The 19,144-nt window shown below is 37.7% G+C and overlaps 11 protein-coding genes across 11 annotated transcripts; 5 read left to right on the forward strand and 6 right to left on the reverse strand. All coding sequences in view use genetic code 12, as the record gives it.

Moving 5' to 3' along the window:
• Positions 1–319: 319 nt before the first annotated feature.
• Positions 320–691, forward strand: DASC09_027380 (uncharacterized protein; the record flags this gene model as incomplete). The annotated part of the gene is made up of 1 exon (XM_064996341.1): positions 320–691. The coding sequence occupies one exon, from the start codon at positions 320–322 to the stop codon at positions 689–691; it is 372 nt and encodes a 123-aa protein (XP_064852413.1).
• Positions 692–2,042: 1,351 nt separating this feature from the next.
• Positions 2,043–3,206, reverse strand: DASC09_027390 (uncharacterized protein; the record flags this gene model as incomplete). The annotated part of the gene is made up of 1 exon (XM_064996342.1): positions 2,043–3,206. One exon carries the CDS (start codon positions 3,204–3,206, stop codon positions 2,043–2,045), a length of 1,164 nt encoding a protein of 387 aa, XP_064852414.1.
• A 600-nt stretch (positions 3,207–3,806) lies between these two features.
• On the forward strand, positions 3,807–5,303 carry DASC09_027400 (uncharacterized protein; the record flags this gene model as incomplete). The annotated part of the gene is made up of 1 exon (XM_064996343.1): positions 3,807–5,303. One exon carries the CDS (start codon positions 3,807–3,809, stop codon positions 5,301–5,303), a length of 1,497 nt encoding a protein of 498 aa, XP_064852415.1.
• Positions 5,304–6,665: 1,362 nt separating this feature from the next.
• Positions 6,666–7,220, reverse strand: IMP3 (snoRNA-binding rRNA-processing protein IMP3; the record flags this gene model as incomplete). Its single annotated transcript, XM_064996344.1, has 1 exon — positions 6,666–7,220. The coding sequence occupies one exon, from the start codon at positions 7,218–7,220 to the stop codon at positions 6,666–6,668; it is 555 nt and encodes a 184-aa protein (XP_064852416.1).
• A 316-nt stretch (positions 7,221–7,536) lies between these two features.
• On the forward strand, positions 7,537–8,244 carry MRPL6 (mitochondrial 54S ribosomal protein uL6m MRPL6; the record flags this gene model as incomplete). The annotated part of the gene is made up of 1 exon (XM_064996345.1): positions 7,537–8,244. The coding sequence occupies one exon, from the start codon at positions 7,537–7,539 to the stop codon at positions 8,242–8,244; it is 708 nt and encodes a 235-aa protein (XP_064852417.1).
• Positions 8,245–8,557: 313 nt separating this feature from the next.
• On the reverse strand, positions 8,558–9,748 carry ERG10 (acetyl-CoA C-acetyltransferase; the record flags this gene model as incomplete). Its single annotated transcript, XM_064996346.1, has 1 exon — positions 8,558–9,748. The coding sequence occupies one exon, from the start codon at positions 9,746–9,748 to the stop codon at positions 8,558–8,560; it is 1,191 nt and encodes a 396-aa protein (XP_064852418.1).
• A 2,723-nt stretch (positions 9,749–12,471) lies between these two features.
• Positions 12,472–13,098, reverse strand: MHR1 (mitochondrial 54S ribosomal protein mL67 MHR1; the record flags this gene model as incomplete). Its single annotated transcript, XM_064996347.1, has 1 exon — positions 12,472–13,098. One exon carries the CDS (start codon positions 13,096–13,098, stop codon positions 12,472–12,474), a length of 627 nt encoding a protein of 208 aa, XP_064852419.1.
• Positions 13,099–13,501: 403 nt separating this feature from the next.
• On the reverse strand, positions 13,502–15,748 carry DASC09_027450 (S10 family peptidase; the record flags this gene model as incomplete). The annotated part of the gene is made up of 1 exon (XM_064996348.1): positions 13,502–15,748. One exon carries the CDS (start codon positions 15,746–15,748, stop codon positions 13,502–13,504), a length of 2,247 nt encoding a protein of 748 aa, XP_064852420.1.
• A 568-nt stretch (positions 15,749–16,316) lies between these two features.
• Positions 16,317–16,793, forward strand: NAT5 (peptide alpha-N-acetyltransferase subunit NAT5; the record flags this gene model as incomplete). The annotated part of the gene is made up of 1 exon (XM_064996349.1): positions 16,317–16,793. The coding sequence occupies one exon, from the start codon at positions 16,317–16,319 to the stop codon at positions 16,791–16,793; it is 477 nt and encodes a 158-aa protein (XP_064852421.1).
• A 479-nt stretch (positions 16,794–17,272) lies between these two features.
• On the forward strand, positions 17,273–17,746 carry IMG2 (mitochondrial 54S ribosomal protein mL49 IMG2; the record flags this gene model as incomplete). The annotated part of the gene is made up of 1 exon (XM_064996350.1): positions 17,273–17,746. The coding sequence occupies one exon, from the start codon at positions 17,273–17,275 to the stop codon at positions 17,744–17,746; it is 474 nt and encodes a 157-aa protein (XP_064852422.1).
• Positions 17,747–18,026: 280 nt separating this feature from the next.
• HEM13 (coproporphyrinogen oxidase) lies at positions 18,027–18,998 on the reverse strand (the record flags this gene model as incomplete). The annotated part of the gene is made up of 1 exon (XM_064996351.1): positions 18,027–18,998. The coding sequence occupies one exon, from the start codon at positions 18,996–18,998 to the stop codon at positions 18,027–18,029; it is 972 nt and encodes a 323-aa protein (XP_064852423.1).
• Between the last annotated feature and the right edge of the window lie 146 nt (positions 18,999–19,144).

Below are 19,144 nucleotides of genomic sequence, written 5' to 3' on the forward strand. Positions count from 1 at the left end.
CTTTTCTTCTCTCTTCTTTATTTAACTCCATTCCTTATCTCCGACAACCTCTTTATCTCCGACTACCTTTTTATTTCCCTTTGAGTTCCCTTTTAGGTAAGTCTTACTTTCTTTTCTCACCTATAAAAAGCTTACTTCATCTATTCCTTTTAGTTTTTATTCTTCTTTAATATACTTTAACTACTATGTTACCCAACTAAACCATTACATGGAGGTCGTACCAAAACGCTATCGCTTACTTCAAACCATCGTTAACTACCACAGAGGAATCCTTTACCTGATAGTCGCTCTCTCTTTGAACAAGTACAAAGATATCATAATGCTGACCCAAAACAAGCCTTACCACAAAAAGTCTACCGCGACCACTTCCGTGATCACGACCACTTCCCAGACTGTTACTCAATTGGCTGTTTCTGCTATTATTACCACAAGTGCTATCGCCGCTGCTAAAGCTACCTTTTCCAGTGCTCCAGAGCCAAACACTAACCATACCGCTGATCCAGTCATCGAAGCCTGGTATAACGAGAATAACACTTTCCAGTACTTATTCACCATGCCTGTCCTCAGCACTTTCTTCAGTGTTCTCTGTTCGTTTTCCAACCACTGGTTAGCTAATATTTACACCATTAGCTCAGTTTTATACTCAACTTTGGACGAAGTCATCGATTTCCACCAAATTCCTTACTTTTAATAATAATATTTTTAACAAATAGGAATGAATGTATGGTACAAGGTGTGCCCCATATAAAGCGATGATTTCTCACATCTGTGTGCACTTTAGGGTAACTATGTGATCACTAGATTAATTACAGTAATTCTTTTACTATGAAACGTAAGTATGGACTTAAAAGCTTGCTTTGGCCGCAGTTATTTTTAGGAGCGTAGTACAATCAACCACCATGGAGCTAGATGAAGTGATCTTCAAAAAATGTGAAGATATGAATACTGAAGAAATGGGGGAGACAAGAAAATACAGAGAGGCCCTTACAGACACTATAGGCAACCTGTACAACAAAGATTTTGGTAGCTAGTTATGGAAGAAGGCGTTTCAGCTTATAAAGCGCAGAGCACCAGTGGCTTTCTCCGATAAGAAGAGAACACTTGATTCAGAAACAAATGCTGAGAAAGTGAGTAGAGGTACTACAGCTAATCACTTGTATGTCTTCGTAAATTCAGTAATTCAGCAAATAGAAACTAATAACAAGCTAAAAGATTTGAGATATTGAATTCCTGATCATGCTGCTATTCATAAACGTCGTGATCTTCAATTATTGGTCGCACTGAGTAGGTTAGAACTTGTATTTTTGCTTCCTCATTCTCCAGGATTGAATATCATAGAAGAATTCTGAGCAGTATATAAAAGCAAAGCCAAGAGATTAAACTTGAGTAAGAAAGAGCAATTGACTCCAAGAGTGAAAGAAGCTATGGAAAATATTGCTCTTGATAGTTATGAGGGATTCTACAGGCATGCTGCAAGGCATGATAATGATCTCTGTTTGCAGCAGCAGCTCTTTTAAAAAGAAAACAAAAAGAGGAAAAAAAACATTAGAAAATGAACCAAAGAAGAGTATGAAACTGGAATAAAAAAATAACCATGCTGGACACAAACTTGGTTACAAGCCATCAAAAAGGCCATTAGATATCTCAAATATTAATTTTCTTGAATACTAAACGCACGACATAATTTATACATGTAGTGTGAATTTTCTTATTGTTGGTAAGAACAATTGCAGTGTAATGGTATGAAATATTCTTGTAGTTTGGTATGAATGAATCCCGGTGCGGTGGTAAAAGTACCGGGGGTCGGTATGAATTACTTTTTGCCACTGGTATGAACATTTCCAGTGGTAGGTACGATTAAAAAATGAAATAAGTGTACTGTAAATGTGCGCAATTGTACCTATTTATCTACATTTACCATTTCTGAAGATTTCAGTACATACAACTATTTCTCTACAGTCATGATTTTATAATTTCTGCGAAAGGTTCAATTTTCTGGGTAGTTATTTAGTTTTTGCAATTATAACTAACTAAATCTTTAACTATGATCTTGTGGGGATGTATTCTTTTGGTTTGAAACCTTTCAAATCATCCCACATACTCACTAGCACTATTCTTTGATCACCGACAGTCCAAGGTTCTCTACCGTGAGAAACTTGGTAATTATCAATCAATAGAATATCACCTTCCTCCCACTTATGGAGAAACTCAATCTCTCTGGAGATGCGCAATACTACTTCTAAGTACTTGAGCGGGATTGGTGTGCCATCGTCATATGTTGATGGTAGATATAATCCACCATTTTTGCCAACATATGGCGGTTCCAAAGCATTATTATCCTTTGAGGTACCGAATCTGCCACAAATACCATTGAAAAACACAGTATTACCAGTTATTGGATGCGTCCGAAAAGCAGGAAGATGTTGCTTGATAGTTAATGAACCATCTTCATTCCATAAGAAATCGTTAGTCAATCTAGTTATTTGACGTTCAGCTTTTTGTTTTTTCAAAGCCAAACTATCATTTTCGAAATCAATGTCTTGACCAAACGAGTCTTCATCCTCCCAATAGAATTCATTACCTTTGGTTGTCGAAGATTGGGTTGTTCTTGAAGGATAAACTTGAACACTGATCAACTTTCTGTTGGCTAATTCGTAGATGAATTCGGGGATTTCTTGAAAAATTCTTTGGTAGAATTCCCCAGAGTGAGCAATTGGAGATCCTCCACCACCGTTTTTTGTGGCCTTGTGGGAAAAGAAATGAATGTTTGATGGGAAGTGAAAGTACCTAGCATATTCATTATGCTGGTAGAATCTGGTGTTAGGAGGACCTTCATTGGCAGTAAAAACATTCTCGGCCCATTTATGTCTTTTACCAGCCAAACCAATCTGTTCAAAAGGAGTTCTGCCTCTGGAACTTTCTATAGCAGTAATATACTTGGAGAATGTCTCACCAGAGTTATCGTTAAAACCTCTCAATAACACTGCTCCATGGTTGGCCAACAAATCGGTGAATGTGCCATTGGATGATATTTCTGATATTAGGCTTGTAATGACTTTTTTGTTTGTGATGTCGGATGCAGAAACTTGTAGCACTAGAGGGAAAACGTATCCGTTGACAATTCTGGAGTTGTTTACCTCGACGCTGTCCAAGGATACAAAGAACCCATCTTTCTCATGTTTAATGTGGTAATCAGTTGCGGTCATGTTACCGTGTATTTGTGCAGATATATAAATTAAAATATTGGTCCTTAGGATAAATTAGTGCTCATAAATAACAAGAAAACCAGGAAGTAATATATAGATGATAATTACTAATGGTTTCGGAAGTTTCCTGATATCCTTCCACATTTGTGGTGAGAGCGATGTTGGGCAAACACACGTGACGCTGCATCAAAAACCTCTATTGAGAAAAAATTGCGGCCATTGGATCTATCATGTAACTAGGTATGATCTAGATGTATGCTATTGGTTTTTTTAAAATTGTGTGTTCATAATGTGTACGGTACTGTAAGCCACACAAGTGGTCAAAAAAAAAAAAAAATACAGCCTTATCAGCCCTTTTTTCTCTTTCACGGAAATATCACCAATAATTGACTTTCTTCATGTCACATACTTTTATGTTAAAGTGTGTGTATATGGTGTGCATTTCAGATGAGAAGGGTCTTATCAGAAATTTACATAATCTACAACGGCTGAATAATTGAATATAAATGTCAAGTTTATCCTTGGAGTCAGCCGCTCCTTATTTTTCTTTCTCAAAAATCTCACTACACATACATATAACTTGATATCAATACCAATATTATGGTTTCCACTGTGCATAGCATAGAGGACAGAGGGTCGATATCCAAACCAATACATGTTTCTCAGAGTGTTGAAGAAATTAGCCCAAAGCTTACCAATGATTCCGAAGTTATCTTAGAAAATACAAAATGGACAAGACATATCTGGGATACCTGGGGCCATCCTGACAAAAAACACGCTAAAATCATATGCAAACTCGATTGTACATTGTTGTTCTTTGCTTGTGCCGCGACATTTGTCAAATATTTGGATAAAATCAACTTAACGTACGCTTACGTTAATGGTTTGCGTGAAGATTTGGGTATTGTTGGTAACCAATACAATTATGCTAACACCGGCTACAACATTGCTTCCATGATCTTTGGTTTTCCTGCTGCATTTCTAATGGTGAAAATGAACAGTAAGTATTTCATCATTTTGATCGAAATGTTATGGATAATTGTCACTTTTGCCCAAGCTGCGGTGAAAACCCCAACACAATTGATTGTTGCAAGAACTATTCTTGGAATCTTTGAGTGTGGTCACTATCCAGCCTTATCTTACATCCTTGGTACTTATTATACTCCTCTGGAATTGGCCAAAAGAGCGGTTATCTTACAATCTTCTACTTCCATTGGGTCTTTTTTCGGTGGTTATGTTGCTTCAGGGGTCTACAACGGCTTGAACGGTGTCAGTGGACGTGCTGGTTGGCGATGGGTTTTCATCATTGATGGTGTCATTTCAATGGGATTACTAATCCCTCAATATTTTTTCTTCCCAGATAGATTATCTAATAGAAAAGCCGATTTTATCTTAAACGAGGAAGAAATCGCTTACTTGAAAAAAAGGTTGCCTGAGCAAGAACAGGATGAATACCATTTTCAATTCTCAGATATTTTTGCGGCATTATCTACCTGGGAAGTTTGGGCATTCTGGTTGTTTGGGGTTCTTCAAGATATCACCTCATTGGTCACGCCATTTTTTTCTTTGTGGTTAAAATCCTGGAATAAGAGAGAGAAGGGAAGCTACACAATCGGCCAGATCGACCACTATGCATCGATAATTTATGCTGTTCAAACTGTGGTCGCCTTGATCAGTGGTTGGTTATCAGATACCATTCTTCGCGGTCAACGTTGGCCACCAATTTTGGTATCTGGGATTGTTGCCTTTGTCGTTAATATTTGCTTGGGAGCAACCCCACTTTATCCTGAAAACAGAGCATTTAGATTTTTCTTGTACTGTAATACTGGGTGGGCTTTGGCTACTGCTGGTCTTTACTGGGCTTGGGCACAAGAATATTTTAAATCCAACAAGAAGACGAGAGTTATTGCCACTGGAGGTATTAATATCTTTGCATTCGTGGCGAATAGTATTTGTAATAACATCTGGTATAAAACTTCAAAAGGACCTCATATCACCTCGGGTTATTATCTTTCGGGAACAACTGGTATTCTATACTCCATCAACTCTTTGGTAGTTGGCTTTGCTGACCGCAGAAGAAGAAGTAGATTCTTGTGACTGCCACAAATAATAATTTTGTGTGTTTCTTAATTATATATATTGAATAAGCCTTGCCTAATATAAGCTTGGTCTCATGTTGATCGACGGATTGAGAATCTTGTACAGTGATTTCATTTTTTAATCGTACCTACCACCGGAAATGTTCGTACTAGTGGCAAAAAGTAATTCATACCGACCCCCGGTACTTTTACCACCGCACCGGGGATTCATTCATACCAAACTACAAGAACATTTCATTGTAATTGTCCATACCATTTTACTTCAAATATTCAAATCAATGTTTTTTCTACTAATGCTTCCGAAAGCCTCTTTGCTACTTAATTTAATCAAAAAATACTCAGTTTTGCAGAACTCGGTGCTATTTCTACAATACCGGACACTCATAGTACACATATGATGGCATTTTTAGTCAATAGGAAAGAATATATGGCATGGTAGAATGTCTGCTCGCATAAGGTAATGATTTCTCACAAGTATTGTGCAATTCAGTGCCACTATGTCATCACTAGATTGGTTATAGTAATTATAGGAGCGTAGTACAATCAACCACCATGGAGCTAGATGAAGTGATCTTCAAAAAATGTGAAGATATGAATACTGAAGAAATGGAGGAGACAAGGAAATATAGAGAGGCCCTTACAGACACTATAGGCAACCTGTACAACAAAGATTTTGGTAGCTAGCTATGGAAGAAGGCGTTTCAGCTTATAAAGCGCAGAGCACCAGTGGCTTTCTCCGATAAGAAGAGAACACTTGATTCAGAAACAAATGCTGAGAAAGTGAGTAGAGGTACTACAGCTAATCACTTGTATGTCTTCGTAAAGTCAGTAATTCAGCAAATAGAAACTAATAACGAGCAACAGCTCTTTTGAAAAGAAATACAAAAAGACAAAAAAATTTAGAAAATGGAATGAAGAAAAATTAAGAAAAAAATATAAAACTGGAATGAAAAAATAACAAAATAGCTTCATACGGAACAACCCTTGGTTATGAGCACGCAAAGAGGCCATCAGATACATTAGGTGCTTGTTTGAAGATCAAGTATTAATTTTCTTGAATACTGAAGGCATAAAATACTTTATAATTGTAGTATGAATTTTCTTCCTGCTGGTACGAATAATTACAGCATTATGCTACGAAATATTCTTGTAGTTTTGTATCGTATGAATGAATCCCGGTGCTGCAGTACGAAGAAAACTATGAATTGATTTGTTACACTAGTATGAACATTTACGGTGGTTGGTAGGAATAAAATATGAAATCACTGTATATATATATATATATATTAGAGCAGCAAAAAATAATAATACATAATGAAGAATCTAAAGCAACTAACTAGACAAAACCAACAAAACAAAATCAATCGTCCAAATCGAAATCATCAACCTTATTCTTGAAACTTGCAATATTCCGTCTAATCTTACTGCCATTGGACCATGTCAAGTAATCTTCCATGTCTCTAGTCACCAAGAATGCCGGGTCGGTGATCACGTCGGTACCGACTCTCACATGTCCTTGTTCAATGAACTTCACGGCGTCCGCAATAGTTTCTGCCATCTTCAATCTTTGCATAACCACCCCAATTCTTCTACGACACATAGCTGCCACCGTGACGCTGTTTTCGAGCTGGGATACCTTGGATTTACCATTGATGATTCCCATGGTGTAGAGTTTTTCGAGGAGAAGTTGTTCGTGCTTCACTCTGATGGGGTCCTGGGGAGCCAATAGCGACAATTGTCGGGCAAGTTTCCGTATCTCCCCGCAGATCTTGTTATATTTATGATAATCCTCACGGTCTTGCACATGGTACCGGCGCATCACCTCACCATCACGATGGCCTTGATCCTGCTTCCAGTCGAAGAAATCAACCTTCTTGAGTAATTTCTGTTCATGATGTTTGAGTTTTCTAACCATTTTTGTGTCCTAAATTATTAAAAGAAAGACAATAAATATGAAATAGAAAATATAATGACAATATATATATCAAATGGAAAATATAATACAGTATCAATTCAATCCAGGCGATGAGAAAAATTTCTGGAAATTTTTTTTTTTTTTTTTTGGCTTCAAACCGCAGGCTCGTAACCTGTAGTGCTCTGGTTCGCAGCCCGCGATCTCAAAGAAATTTTTCGTTCTCGCAGAAAGGTTTGAAAAAAAAAAAAAAAATTGATGATGATAAAAGATGGTGGTGATAATAGAGTAAGTATTGTCCCACAGGTCCCATCCCAAGATGAGTTTCTACAGAACGATAACCTCTATCAATAGACAGCAGCAGCTCAGAGGGTTTTCCACCACCGTGTTCCGTCAATCACACATTGGGTCGGCGCCGATTTACCTCACTCCGGACATCAGTTGTAAAGTGGAATCAATTGACAATCCTAGAATTGTCTTGAAAGGACGCAAGTCTATCACGTTATCCCAGAACATCAAGATCGGGGGGCCAAGAGGGGAACTTGGTTTTATTGTCCCAGATTTCGTCAACGTGAACATCAATGGCCCAACGGCAGAAAACAACAATATTGGCAAGATTCAAGTATCCGTCAACAATACCGACGATAGAATCCAGCGGTCCATGTGGGGAACAGTGTCCGCAACATTGAGAAACAATATCACCGGGGTCACTGAGGGTCATTTGGCGATTTTGAAATTGGTGGGGACCGGTTACAGAGCCACCATCATTGATAGTGTTGCTAACCCTGGTAAAAAACACGTTTCGTTGAAAGTTGGGGCCTCCGACAACCAAGGTTTAGATGTTCCTGATGGATTGACGGTGTCTAGTCCAGTGCCAACCAGAGTGGTGATTGAAGGGATCAGCAAGCAACAAGTCAAGTTGTTCGCAGCTAATTTGAGAAAATTCCGTCCTCCTGAACCATATAAGGGTAAAGGTATTTTCGTCGATAATGAAACTATCAAGATCAAGGATAAGAAGATCAAATGAGCAAAGTGATTGCTATTACCATTCCCTTCATTTATTTTTATGTATATACTCTTGGATAAACAAAAATATTATTACATGTACGTTTTTTTTCTTCACTTTTAGTTATGTTATGTTATTTTATGTTACACTAACGTCTCTTGTAAAGATTTACAATTTTGAATGATATGAGAAATTATCTATTGGGAATACAAGCAGAAAAGATTAATAATGAATAATAATAATGGACTTTGTGGAATGAGCAAAAATGAAAAATTGAAACAAAAAACTTAGATGAAAAAAGGTAAATAATTTTTTTAATTTTTTTTTTTCATCTCTACAAAGCTTCAATAACAAGAGCAGAGGCACCACCACCACCGTTACAAATACCAACAGCACCAATCTTACCACCTTCTTGCTTCAATACACTCAACAAAGTAACAACAATTCTGGCACCAGAACAACCCAATGGGTGACCAATGGCAACAGCACCACCGTAAATATTGACCTTCTTTGGATCAAGACCCAAAATCTTGGTGTTAGCCAAACCAACCACAGAGAAAGCTTCGTTCAATTCAAAGAAATCAACGTCTTCAGTCTTAACACCGGCGTGTTCCAAAGCTTTTGGAATCGCCAAGGATGGAGCGACGGTGAAATCAACTGGATCTCTTTCAGCTTCACCCCAACCCAAAATCTTAGCAATTGGCTTCAATCCCAATTCCTTCAATTTCTTTTCACTGACAAGCACAACCGCAGCACCACCGTCGTTGATTGGAGAAGCATTTGGAGCAGTCACAGTACCGTTTTCCTTGGCGAATACTGGTCTAGCACTTCTCAATTTACCTTCGTTCAATCTAGTAGATTCTTCATCGACAGAGACAACGGTGTCTGGCTTACCTCTGAAACCCTTGATGGTGACTGGAGAGATTTCGTCCTTGAACTTACCGTCGGCATGTGCTTGTTGGGCCTTCTTGTAAGAGTCAACGGCGTAGTTGTCTTGGTCGTCTCTGGAGAATTCGTAGTCCTTGGCACATTTTTCGGCAGCAACCCCCATGGCTTGACCATCGTAAGCGTCGAACAAACCATCTCTTTGAATACCGTCGATCAAAGTACCGTTACCAAACTTGTTACCAGTTCTTGAGTTGGCAAGGTAATGTGGAGTGTTACTCATGGATTCAGCCCCACCGGCAATGACGATGTCAGCGGATCCACACAAAATGGTTTGGGCACCAACAATAATCGATTTGGTACCGGAGGCACAGACCTTGTTAATGGTGGTGGCCACAACCTTCTTGCTGAGACCAGCATTCAAACCGACTTGTCTGGCAGGGTTTTGACCAACATTGGCCTGGAGAACGTTACCGAAAACGATTTCTTCGACATCTTCAGGCTTGATCTCTGGGACTTTTTCCAAAGCGCCCTTGACAGCGTGGGCACCCAAATCAACAAAGCTGAGAGAAGACAACGAGCTTTGGAAAGAACCAATTGGAGTTCTGGAGGCAGAAACGATATAGACAGGAGCAACCATTTTTGTTGTTATTGTTGTTATTTGTTGTTAGAAATTGTATGATATATTCACCAATGGGGCGATAATTAAGAAGAAGAACCCAAAGAATTCTTTCCACACTGTTGGGTTTTTTAAACGAAAAAAATGTACGATCCCCCACTGCTGCTGCTGCTGCTGTACCGTTCGATTCTCTGTTCTGGGTGGGTGTTGGCAAGGCCGGGTGATGGCGCTTGCAGGGGGGTCGTAACCTTCCTTCCACGCTTTGTTTATAACCGCAATTTCCAACTTATATTTATTGTCTTCTTTTTTTTTTTTTTTTATTGGAGGGGGGCAAGATGGATGGTGGTCACCTTAGTGTTAGATGATGTGGATGCAGCTAAATTCTCTCTTTCTTATTCGAATCACTAGGGAAACGAGCGAATAAACTGAAGAGCCAAACAATCGCTAGACCTGAAACCTGAATGTGGTTTAAAAGCACTGAGAATCCAAGGAAACCTCGACTACATTTGACTAGAGAAGGTCAAAAAGATTAGTTTTCCCGTCATAATGATGATAATAGCTCACTTCCTTCTCTTTTGTGTCTGCAGGATCCAAAACCGTGGTTTATTCGTCTCAATTAATTATCCACCCTCTCTCAAAGTTACTTCACTCTATTTCATCATAAATCACAAAATATATCTAAAAACTATTGGAAAATACATGCTATAAAATATCTGAAAGACTCTCCATCTGCGAAAACCTCCTTCAAAACAGAGAAGAAAAAAATTTGTCCCCAAAAATGGGAAAGAGAAAGCAATCACTGAGCCACCCTGGTCAGAATCCACTAAATAGAACCGGAAAAGGAAAAGAGAAAATTTCACCAGATGAAGGAAGTTTCCCTGTTGATTAGGCTGCAAAATTTTAAATATAAACCATCATGCTGTCTTTCGGAAAGCTTCAAGAAGTTTAGTGAAGAATATAACAGCTGCAGAGAATGCTTGCCCAGGTTTTTCGGTTTCAACATGAAAACATTTGAGTTTATGAGAAGTATTAATCAATTGATAATTCAGATTTTATGTTCAAAGGCTCTCACTGGTATATCGGTCGATGGATCGTCCCTTTTTCTCATGAATTTTGACAAATTGCGCGCGAAAGTTTTTCAAATTTGCGGCTGATAAAGTAAGTACATGTGAAATCGTTGAAACCTTCCGAAGACCTATTGGTGGGGGAATCCTCAGGCTCATGGAAACAGCACTGGAAACGAAGAAATCGCGGCCAGAATTGGCCAAGAGAGATGAGATTGCAAGATCGTTTTTTGGGAAAATATTTGGTAAATATTTTGAGCTACATTAACACAACAAAAATATGCCGGTAACTTCATTAACAGAGCTTTGATATATGATTATTTCAATTTTGCTTTTGATATTATCAAGGAAGGGGAGATTGATTTTATTGAAGGTCCGTGTGTTGAGGCACTCAAAAAAGACGTGCATGAAAATTGGAGGCAAGCCTAACAGAATATGGTCTCTTGTCGTAGGTTTTTAGAATAAACTATACAAAATCTTTGATTACTTTCGATGCTTTTTAAACGTCTCCTCACCCAAAAATTCCAATACTCGCCAAAAGATATTCTACTACTACACTAGTCTCATTATTAGTGAGATAAAATCGTACGCAATTTTAGTCAAAAACAAACAAACCAAAAATTTAGTTCGTACCGTTATCGAAATGGTATTTGTTTACTCTGACAATAAAAATGTTGCTGAACCACAAGAAATTAAAAAAGCTGAAGAATTGAAATATGCCGAGGATCCATATATCAAATTGTATAATCTTTGAAAATTCGATTTTAAGCTATTTGGTGATAATTTGATTAAGAATGAGTCTGATGGAAAGAGGTTTTTGAGATCAGCTTTGATTTGCATCAGTAAAATATATTGATTACAATGTATACATTGTGCCGGTGTGGGGGCATGGTGATATACGTGATGCAACTGTATTTCAAAAAGACTTGGTTGATATCAAAGTGATAGATTTAGGAATTTCTTGGTCAACAGGTATCAACAGGAAGAAAGACGTCAGAGAAAAATTTAGATGAGAATATAGAAAAACATTGGGCTATGATAAACCTGAAGACTTTTGAAAACTTCTCGAAAGAATAGAAGTAACAGAGGAATTAAGTATTCTTATTAAATATACAGACTAACTGGTAATTTTTAATTAAAAGATGTAGAAAAAGTACCTCAAACCATCATTATCCTAACATAAACCGGCCAATAATCAATTTCTAACAGTGCTATTGAGATCAAAAAGTAGCTGTAGTGCCTTAACTAACTTTCTCAGCGTTGGTTTCTGAATCAGGTATAGCAGCCAAGGTTTCTCAAAGATTCTTGCTGTACAGTCTTTGAATATTGGTCTTATCTACACTGGAAGATTCCTCTTCTTTGGTCTCTTTAGCATTAATGTTTTTTCGCCATTGACACTGTAATTCTAACATTATTGAGATTTATAACAATACAAAATTTTATTATGGTTGTTTTCCCAAGTCCAACCAGGAAATCGGTTATGTACAAAAATGGAGGAGCACGTACTATATCAGTTTTTGAAGAAATAATTAAAAAAAAAAGTACCGAAATAACACATCACAGAGAAAAACAAAAACATATAACATTATCAACAGGAAGAAACAAAAATGAAGCATAAATGAAATCTTGTATTTTCTCCTCGGCTTCCATTTACTAAAGAAAAATAAAAACCGCGCATAATCACGACAAAGTTTCTGCGTTTTGCGATTCTTTCAATAAGGCAAATTCCGCCTTGACTTTCTCACCCAATCTCTTCAACACCACTGATTCTTCTCTTGGACTGAATTTTTCTAGTTGTCTGTGTTCTACCAATTCCTGGTTCCAGTACTTGTCATCACCCTTTCTCCACAAATCTTCCCAAAATATCTTGGTGTTTTCCAACTTCAATTCATCAATAACGGTTGTAAGATCAGCTACCGACTCTTGGGTCCAAGTTGGACGATATTGTGCGGAGTACCAGATGTTCCCATCTTCGTTCTTCTTTCTGAATGAATTAGCCAACTTCTTTTGACCCACGTCTCTCAAATGTCTGAGTTCGACAAGCGCATTGTAGGCATCCACAGCTTTTTCGTGGTTGTCGAACGAAACAACAGACATGATTCTCCAGATATCTTTTCTAGTAGATGGGAGACGGTTTTGCCAGTTTGGACGTTGGAATTGTTTTTTGATTTGACGTTCTGCAAAATATGGAAATTGTGAATAAATGACTTGACCACTTTCCAAGTTTCTGAAAAGATACACCAGAGGAGAGTACCCTTTGCTCAAAAGCCATTTGGCATCGTGGAATCTGGCAGCAAGATTAACCATATTGTAATATCTTGGTTATATATATAAATAATATACAGTGAAATATGTCCAAAGTATCTGAAATCTCCAATTTTTCGCTTTCGAATTTTTTTCTTTGGGAGAAAGAAAAAAAAAAAATCTTTCACGTGGTCCGGCACGTGTCAGGTTTATCAATGCTATCATCCAATTGATCTAAGAAGATTTAGTGATCTATAATCAAATATTAATTCATTTATGAATATTAACAGCAAGGAAACAATGACATGTTTCCAAAATACAAAAGGTCTCCACGTTTATAAGAAAAAAGAAAAGTAAGTCCGAATATATGTCATAGAGAAAAGAGTAAGAGGAAAGCGTAGAAAAGTTGAATATCATGAATCGATATTCATTCAAGGTCAATAAAGAGTACCATTTATGGAAATTATCATTTTCTGTTTCCGCCATATGCCAAATCATCTTCGTCGCTAACTTCGAAATCCGCATCATCTTCACCCAACATGAATTCATCATTTCCTGGTCCTCTCAATGCTTCTCTTTCAGAAGATGGCATGCCTTCAAAATGATCCACCATTTCTATTTCTTCTTCAATATCGTAATTACTAGCCTTGTGATATTTCACATTATCCTTGAAGGGCCTCAGGAGGCCAAATTTATTGAGAAATGAGTTAAATTTATCCTGAGAATTATTGTTATTATCATTAGTAGTGGATGGATGTGGATTAAACCCTAAATCTTCCCCGAACTCATTATTTCCATTGGCCAAGTCTGCCGAGCGAGCCTGAGAAAATGGAGCGAAATTGGTAGTATCAGCCCCGCTACCACTTTGTTCAAGGTCACCTGCAGTATCTTCTTCATTTGATTGTAAGTCCGCCCATTGAACAGATTTCTTTTTGCCTACTCTTCTAGATGATAAGCCAATTCCATTAAGAACGGCGGCAGCCGATAGAGTATCCTCGCGCTGCTTTTTCCTGGATAAGATGGAGTGCGGAGTATCATGCGAAACGCCCTTAGAGTTATAATAAAAGAGACCGTATAGTATTACCCCGATAGTCACAAGGTAAACGAGATATCTGAAATGGAAATAATTTTCAAGGAATTGCAATCGCGATTTATTTCGAAGATGCATGTAATAATATGTCGATGAAGAAACATTGTAAACTGGAGTAACAATCACCTCTTCCTCATTACCAGCAGCTGGTGGTTGTTTTGTTTCCGTGACAAAATTGTCAATCATCAAATCAAAGATCCCTCTGGAAACATCTGGCAAGTCAAATGGAACCATATGACTACTGTTATAAACCCTAACGTACGTTAAGTTTCTTTCATGCCATACTTTACCAACAGCAGTATCATTATAATACCAGTCTACCGAGTGCAGTCTCTCAGAAAACCCTCTATAACCATTCCAAGTCAAATCATGGATAAAATTTTCGGTACCAATGTAATTACAAATAATATCCTTGTCACCATTGAACAATAATACTGGCAACTTGCTTAAAACTTCTGGTAGAATTTCTTCGGAAGAAGAAGATTTTTCATTGACCAAGGTAATCCCCACTCTAGTGTTACATTCTTGCCAATATGTACCTCCTTTATTTGGATTATGAGGATCTGATGCCTGTTTTTCGAAATATTCTTCATTTAAATTCAAATCTCTTTGAATCAGCTCATCAGATAAAAAAGGATAAAGATAATTGATATCAGGTGGCCAATTCATTCCACATGATGGGAAGGAATCCATCAATCTAACATCATACATGTTGATACATTCCAGGGTGTCCGAATGCTGATGAAGAACATCCAATAAAGTTGTGAGGATGGCGTCACATTTATGGTCAACGGTGTTTTTTGCTTCCTGTGAAGAGTCTTTAGTAATAGTATTCAATCCATTTTGACACGCCTCTTGCTTGGAATAAACCCTACTCATAAATTCCTCTTTACCGGTGATGATCCCCGACTCCAAGGCAAATGGAATGTACGATAAACCAGTGTAACTAGCAGAAATCCACCCATTACCAATAAGGATCCCTTTCAAATTATATTTGGTAGTGGTTGATGGGTCTTCATTGTAATCGAGAATATACTTAGCAAAGTATGGCATGAACTGGCCCGCATAACTTTCCCCAGCAATATAAAGTTCCTTCTTAAGATCAGCTGGAAATAATTCGAAATATTTCTCCAAGAAAATTAGAAAATCGAAACTAATATCCGTTAACTCATTATGATATTGATCACCATAACTAAACCCCGTTCCTACAGGTTGATCTAAAAATACCATTGATGCCAGCTCCAACCAAGTTCCATTATTGAAATACACTTCCCCTTCAGGTGTAATTCTGAGTGGTCCTACCTCCATTAATGCGCCATCCATAGATGAGCAACCAGGGCCTCCATTTAGCCAAATCACCAATTTATTGTTACCATCACTGTTGTCAGTATTTTGCGATTTTTGTTCGAATTTCCAAAAAAAGTAGTTGGTGTGGTTAGATTCGTGGAGAGTTAGATGGCCCGCATACATTTGCGGCTGAAGGATAGAATTGATCTTATCTAAGCCTGGCAACTCATTTACTTGATATTGGTTTACTCTTGCCTTTGGAGCATCGTGAACTACCGGTTGGCCACTGATAAGATATGCCAGAAGAGAAAACAAGTGTAGTATTATTGCCAACATGTCTTTTTTTTTTTTTTTTGAAGTAGTTCGATATGTAACAATAAACAGGTATCCTGTTTGTATGTGATCAACTGCTTTCTCAAGTGCCTATATTAATAATTATTGTGATAGGCGGGAAATCAAAGTGGCCATCAGCTGTTGGGCCCACGCAGTCTCAAAATATAGCAAAAAGCGGTGATGAAAAGAAAGGCAGAATAATAATAGAAAAAAAAAGAGGGTAGCCAAAGGGTTTGCAACTATTGTTTAGCTAGATTTATGGGTTTTATTGTCTTCTATCTGCGGTTAATTTACTATTTTGGCGTGGACCTTTTTTTTTTTTTGGCTTTTTTTTTTCCGCCAAATTTGGCTGTGGGCGAAAAAAAAAATGTGAACCAACTATGAAGATAGATAAATGTATCTGATAGTAAGAGCATCTGTTCACAGGAGATTAATTACAACCCAAATGTTTATTCACCTCTATTCACCAGTCAATTTAATTAGCTAAATCGTGCAAGAACAAGAGGAAACTAGAAACATTCACCTGACGTAATCAAATACATATACGAATAATAATAATAATTGAGAGACCATGCCATTCAAAATTGCTTTAGACGATCTCACACCAAACAACTTAGGAGTCATTGAGAAAATCAATAGTGTGTGTTTGCCAGTACAATTCGACCATCAATGGTATAAGGAATCGCTTGAAGAGAATCAGGGACATTTGGTGAAATACGCCTTTTTCAACGAACTACCGGTCGCGGCCATCAAGGCCCGAGTAATCACCAAAAAGGGTCATGCCAGTCCCTCGTTTGTCTATATCGACTCCATCGCAGTGTTGGAGGCTTACAGAGGGTATGGTATTGGTAAGAAACTACTTGATTGGTTAGTCGAGGAAAGTAAAACCAGATTCATACACAAAATCCAGTGTCATGGCTGGAAGGAAAGCGTTGATTGGTACGTAAAACAAGGTTTTACAAATGAAGGGGAAGTAAAGGGATATTATGAGAAGCAAGGCTTGACTGGTGATGATGCTAATGCTGCCTTATTGTCCTTAGAGTTCTAAGTAGGCAAATTTCATTTAATGGTGCTTTGAAGTATATTCTCGGGATTGCTTGCTGTTTCTGGCTTGCAATGACTGCTGATGGATTGTTTTGTCTGAATTATTGAAGGTATCTTGTAACAAGTAGTAACAGGTAGTGGTTGTAATGGATATCTTCCTGCGTAGTGAATAATAATTCACTTTTTCCCCTCTGGCTGGAAAATGGATACACAAACGAAAATCAAAAAAGGGAAGTGTTATTTGTGCTAAATAAACATACATCTTCTGAATATTATAATTGAGCCATTTCACCTAATTGAAATAAGGCAGTAGTTTGTGGTTGAACCTCATATTGATGCGAAGCAGCAAGCAGACCATGTAGTACACTCACCGGGTAACACCATTTAATGAGGAAAATTAAAAAAATTGAAAATTGAAAATTCCATTGAAGATTGATGAAGGACTACCATAGCATTAGTTAGATCACCTTACAAATAACCAAAATGTTCAGATCAGCATTGAAGAATATTACATCTAAGAGACTCCAATCCACTCTTCATTTGGAGAAAGAATTATACGAAATCAACAAGGCTAAGTACCTTCAAGAAACCGGTGCCAAACGAATTTTCCCACCATCACAAAAGCCATCCGCTTCAATCTTTCCAAAACTTGAGAATATCGACCCAAAGAATGATCTACAGTCTAGAGACTTCCACAGTGCTAAATTAGGAATCTACTCCGTGTCCAAGACTACTACCGGTAGACTCCCCGTTTATAGTGAAATCCGCAAGAACCAGATTCGTGAAACTATTGTCAGAAGAGTTGAAGGTGATGTCCTACAACTAAAGAAAGATTTGCAAGAAGCTTTGCCATTCATCGATCCAGCCAAGTTCAAGGTCATGCAAGAAAGTAAGAAAGTGGTTATTAAAGGAGATTATGTCAACGAAGTGCGCAATGTCTTGAAAGAGGTGCTTTAGGCGGGTGATTTGAAGAGTAATTTTTGTCGTTAGTGTAAATAGAAGGAAATACAAAATAATACATTATTATTTGTTTATTATAGTCGGAAAAAAAAGTTAAAAATAAAAACAATCGTAACCAGAACGTAAATTTTTTAAAATAAAATAAAATATCTTAAAAAGAAAAAATAATTTTATACCATCAATCAAAATTATAAGAGAAATTTACAAGACATCAAGAATTATAGACATAGGCACTGATTGCACTATCACGGATGATTTCTTCGTCTAAATAACAGTTTTAGACCGCCCAGTCGATTGGATGTTGCAAAACTTTTACCAACTTAGCTTCTTCTGAACCCTCTTCAGGTGATTGGTTGTAAACCCAGCTGACATTAGTTGGTAACGACATTAAAATCGATTCGATTCTTGAGCCAGGGGTTTGTAATCCAAACTTAGTACCTCTGTCATAGACCAAGTTAAATTCAACATATCTGCCTCTTCTGACAAGTTGCCACTGCTTTTGTTCCTCAGTGTATGCAGTGTCCTTTCTTCTATTGACAATTGTCATGTAAGCGTCAAGCCAGCTATCGAACATTGATTCAACAATTTTCAAAATCTCATTCGGATCCTTGACATCAAAATCATCAAAGAAGATCCCACCAACCCCTCTACCTTCATTTCTGTGAGGGATCCAAAAATACTTGTCACACCAAGCTTTCCATTCAGGATACAACTTTGTGTCGAACTTATCCAACGAGTCTTTATGAGCTTGGTGGAATAACTTAGCATCTTCTTCATATAAGTAATAAGGAGTCAAATCAGAACCACCGCCAAACCACCAAGTTTGAGGAGTTCCATCTGGGTTCCAGGTTTCAAAATATCTATAATTTAAATGGGTGGTTGGAACATGGGGGTTACGAGGATGAATGACCATGGATAATCCGCAGGCAAAGAACTTAACGCCATTGCCATTGGCATCACCCAAGTTTTTGTGGTCTGCTCTCATTTTCTCCACGGCTTGAGGAGGTAAATTACCGTACACCACGGAGATATTGACACCACCTTTCTCAAAAGTTGTACCGTTTTCAATGACCGATGACAAACCGCCACCACCATTTGGTCTATCCCATTGATCGAACTTGAACTTGAAACCAGAGTCCAAGCTTTCTAAACTGCTGGTGATTTTCTGTTGTTTTTCACGGATCAAGGCTTCCATCCTTTCACGGATGGATGCATTTGGAGAATTGAAGTCTGGAAGGCTCAGCGACATGATATGCTGTTGTTTTTGTTTCTACTGCGAATCAATAGGGTCAATTGGAATAAATACTGAAAGAAAAGAAGATTCGACAAGATTCAAAGATTCCGTAGGGACTCAATATATTTATATACGACGGTGATAATGCAAGGAATACCAAA

This window comes from Saccharomycopsis crataegensis (assembly GCF_037102585.1).
Source record: "Saccharomycopsis crataegensis DNA, jcf7180000000077, whole genome shotgun sequence".
Classification (NCBI taxonomy): domain Eukaryota; kingdom Fungi; phylum Ascomycota; class Saccharomycetes; order Ascoideales; family Saccharomycopsidaceae; genus Saccharomycopsis; species Saccharomycopsis crataegensis.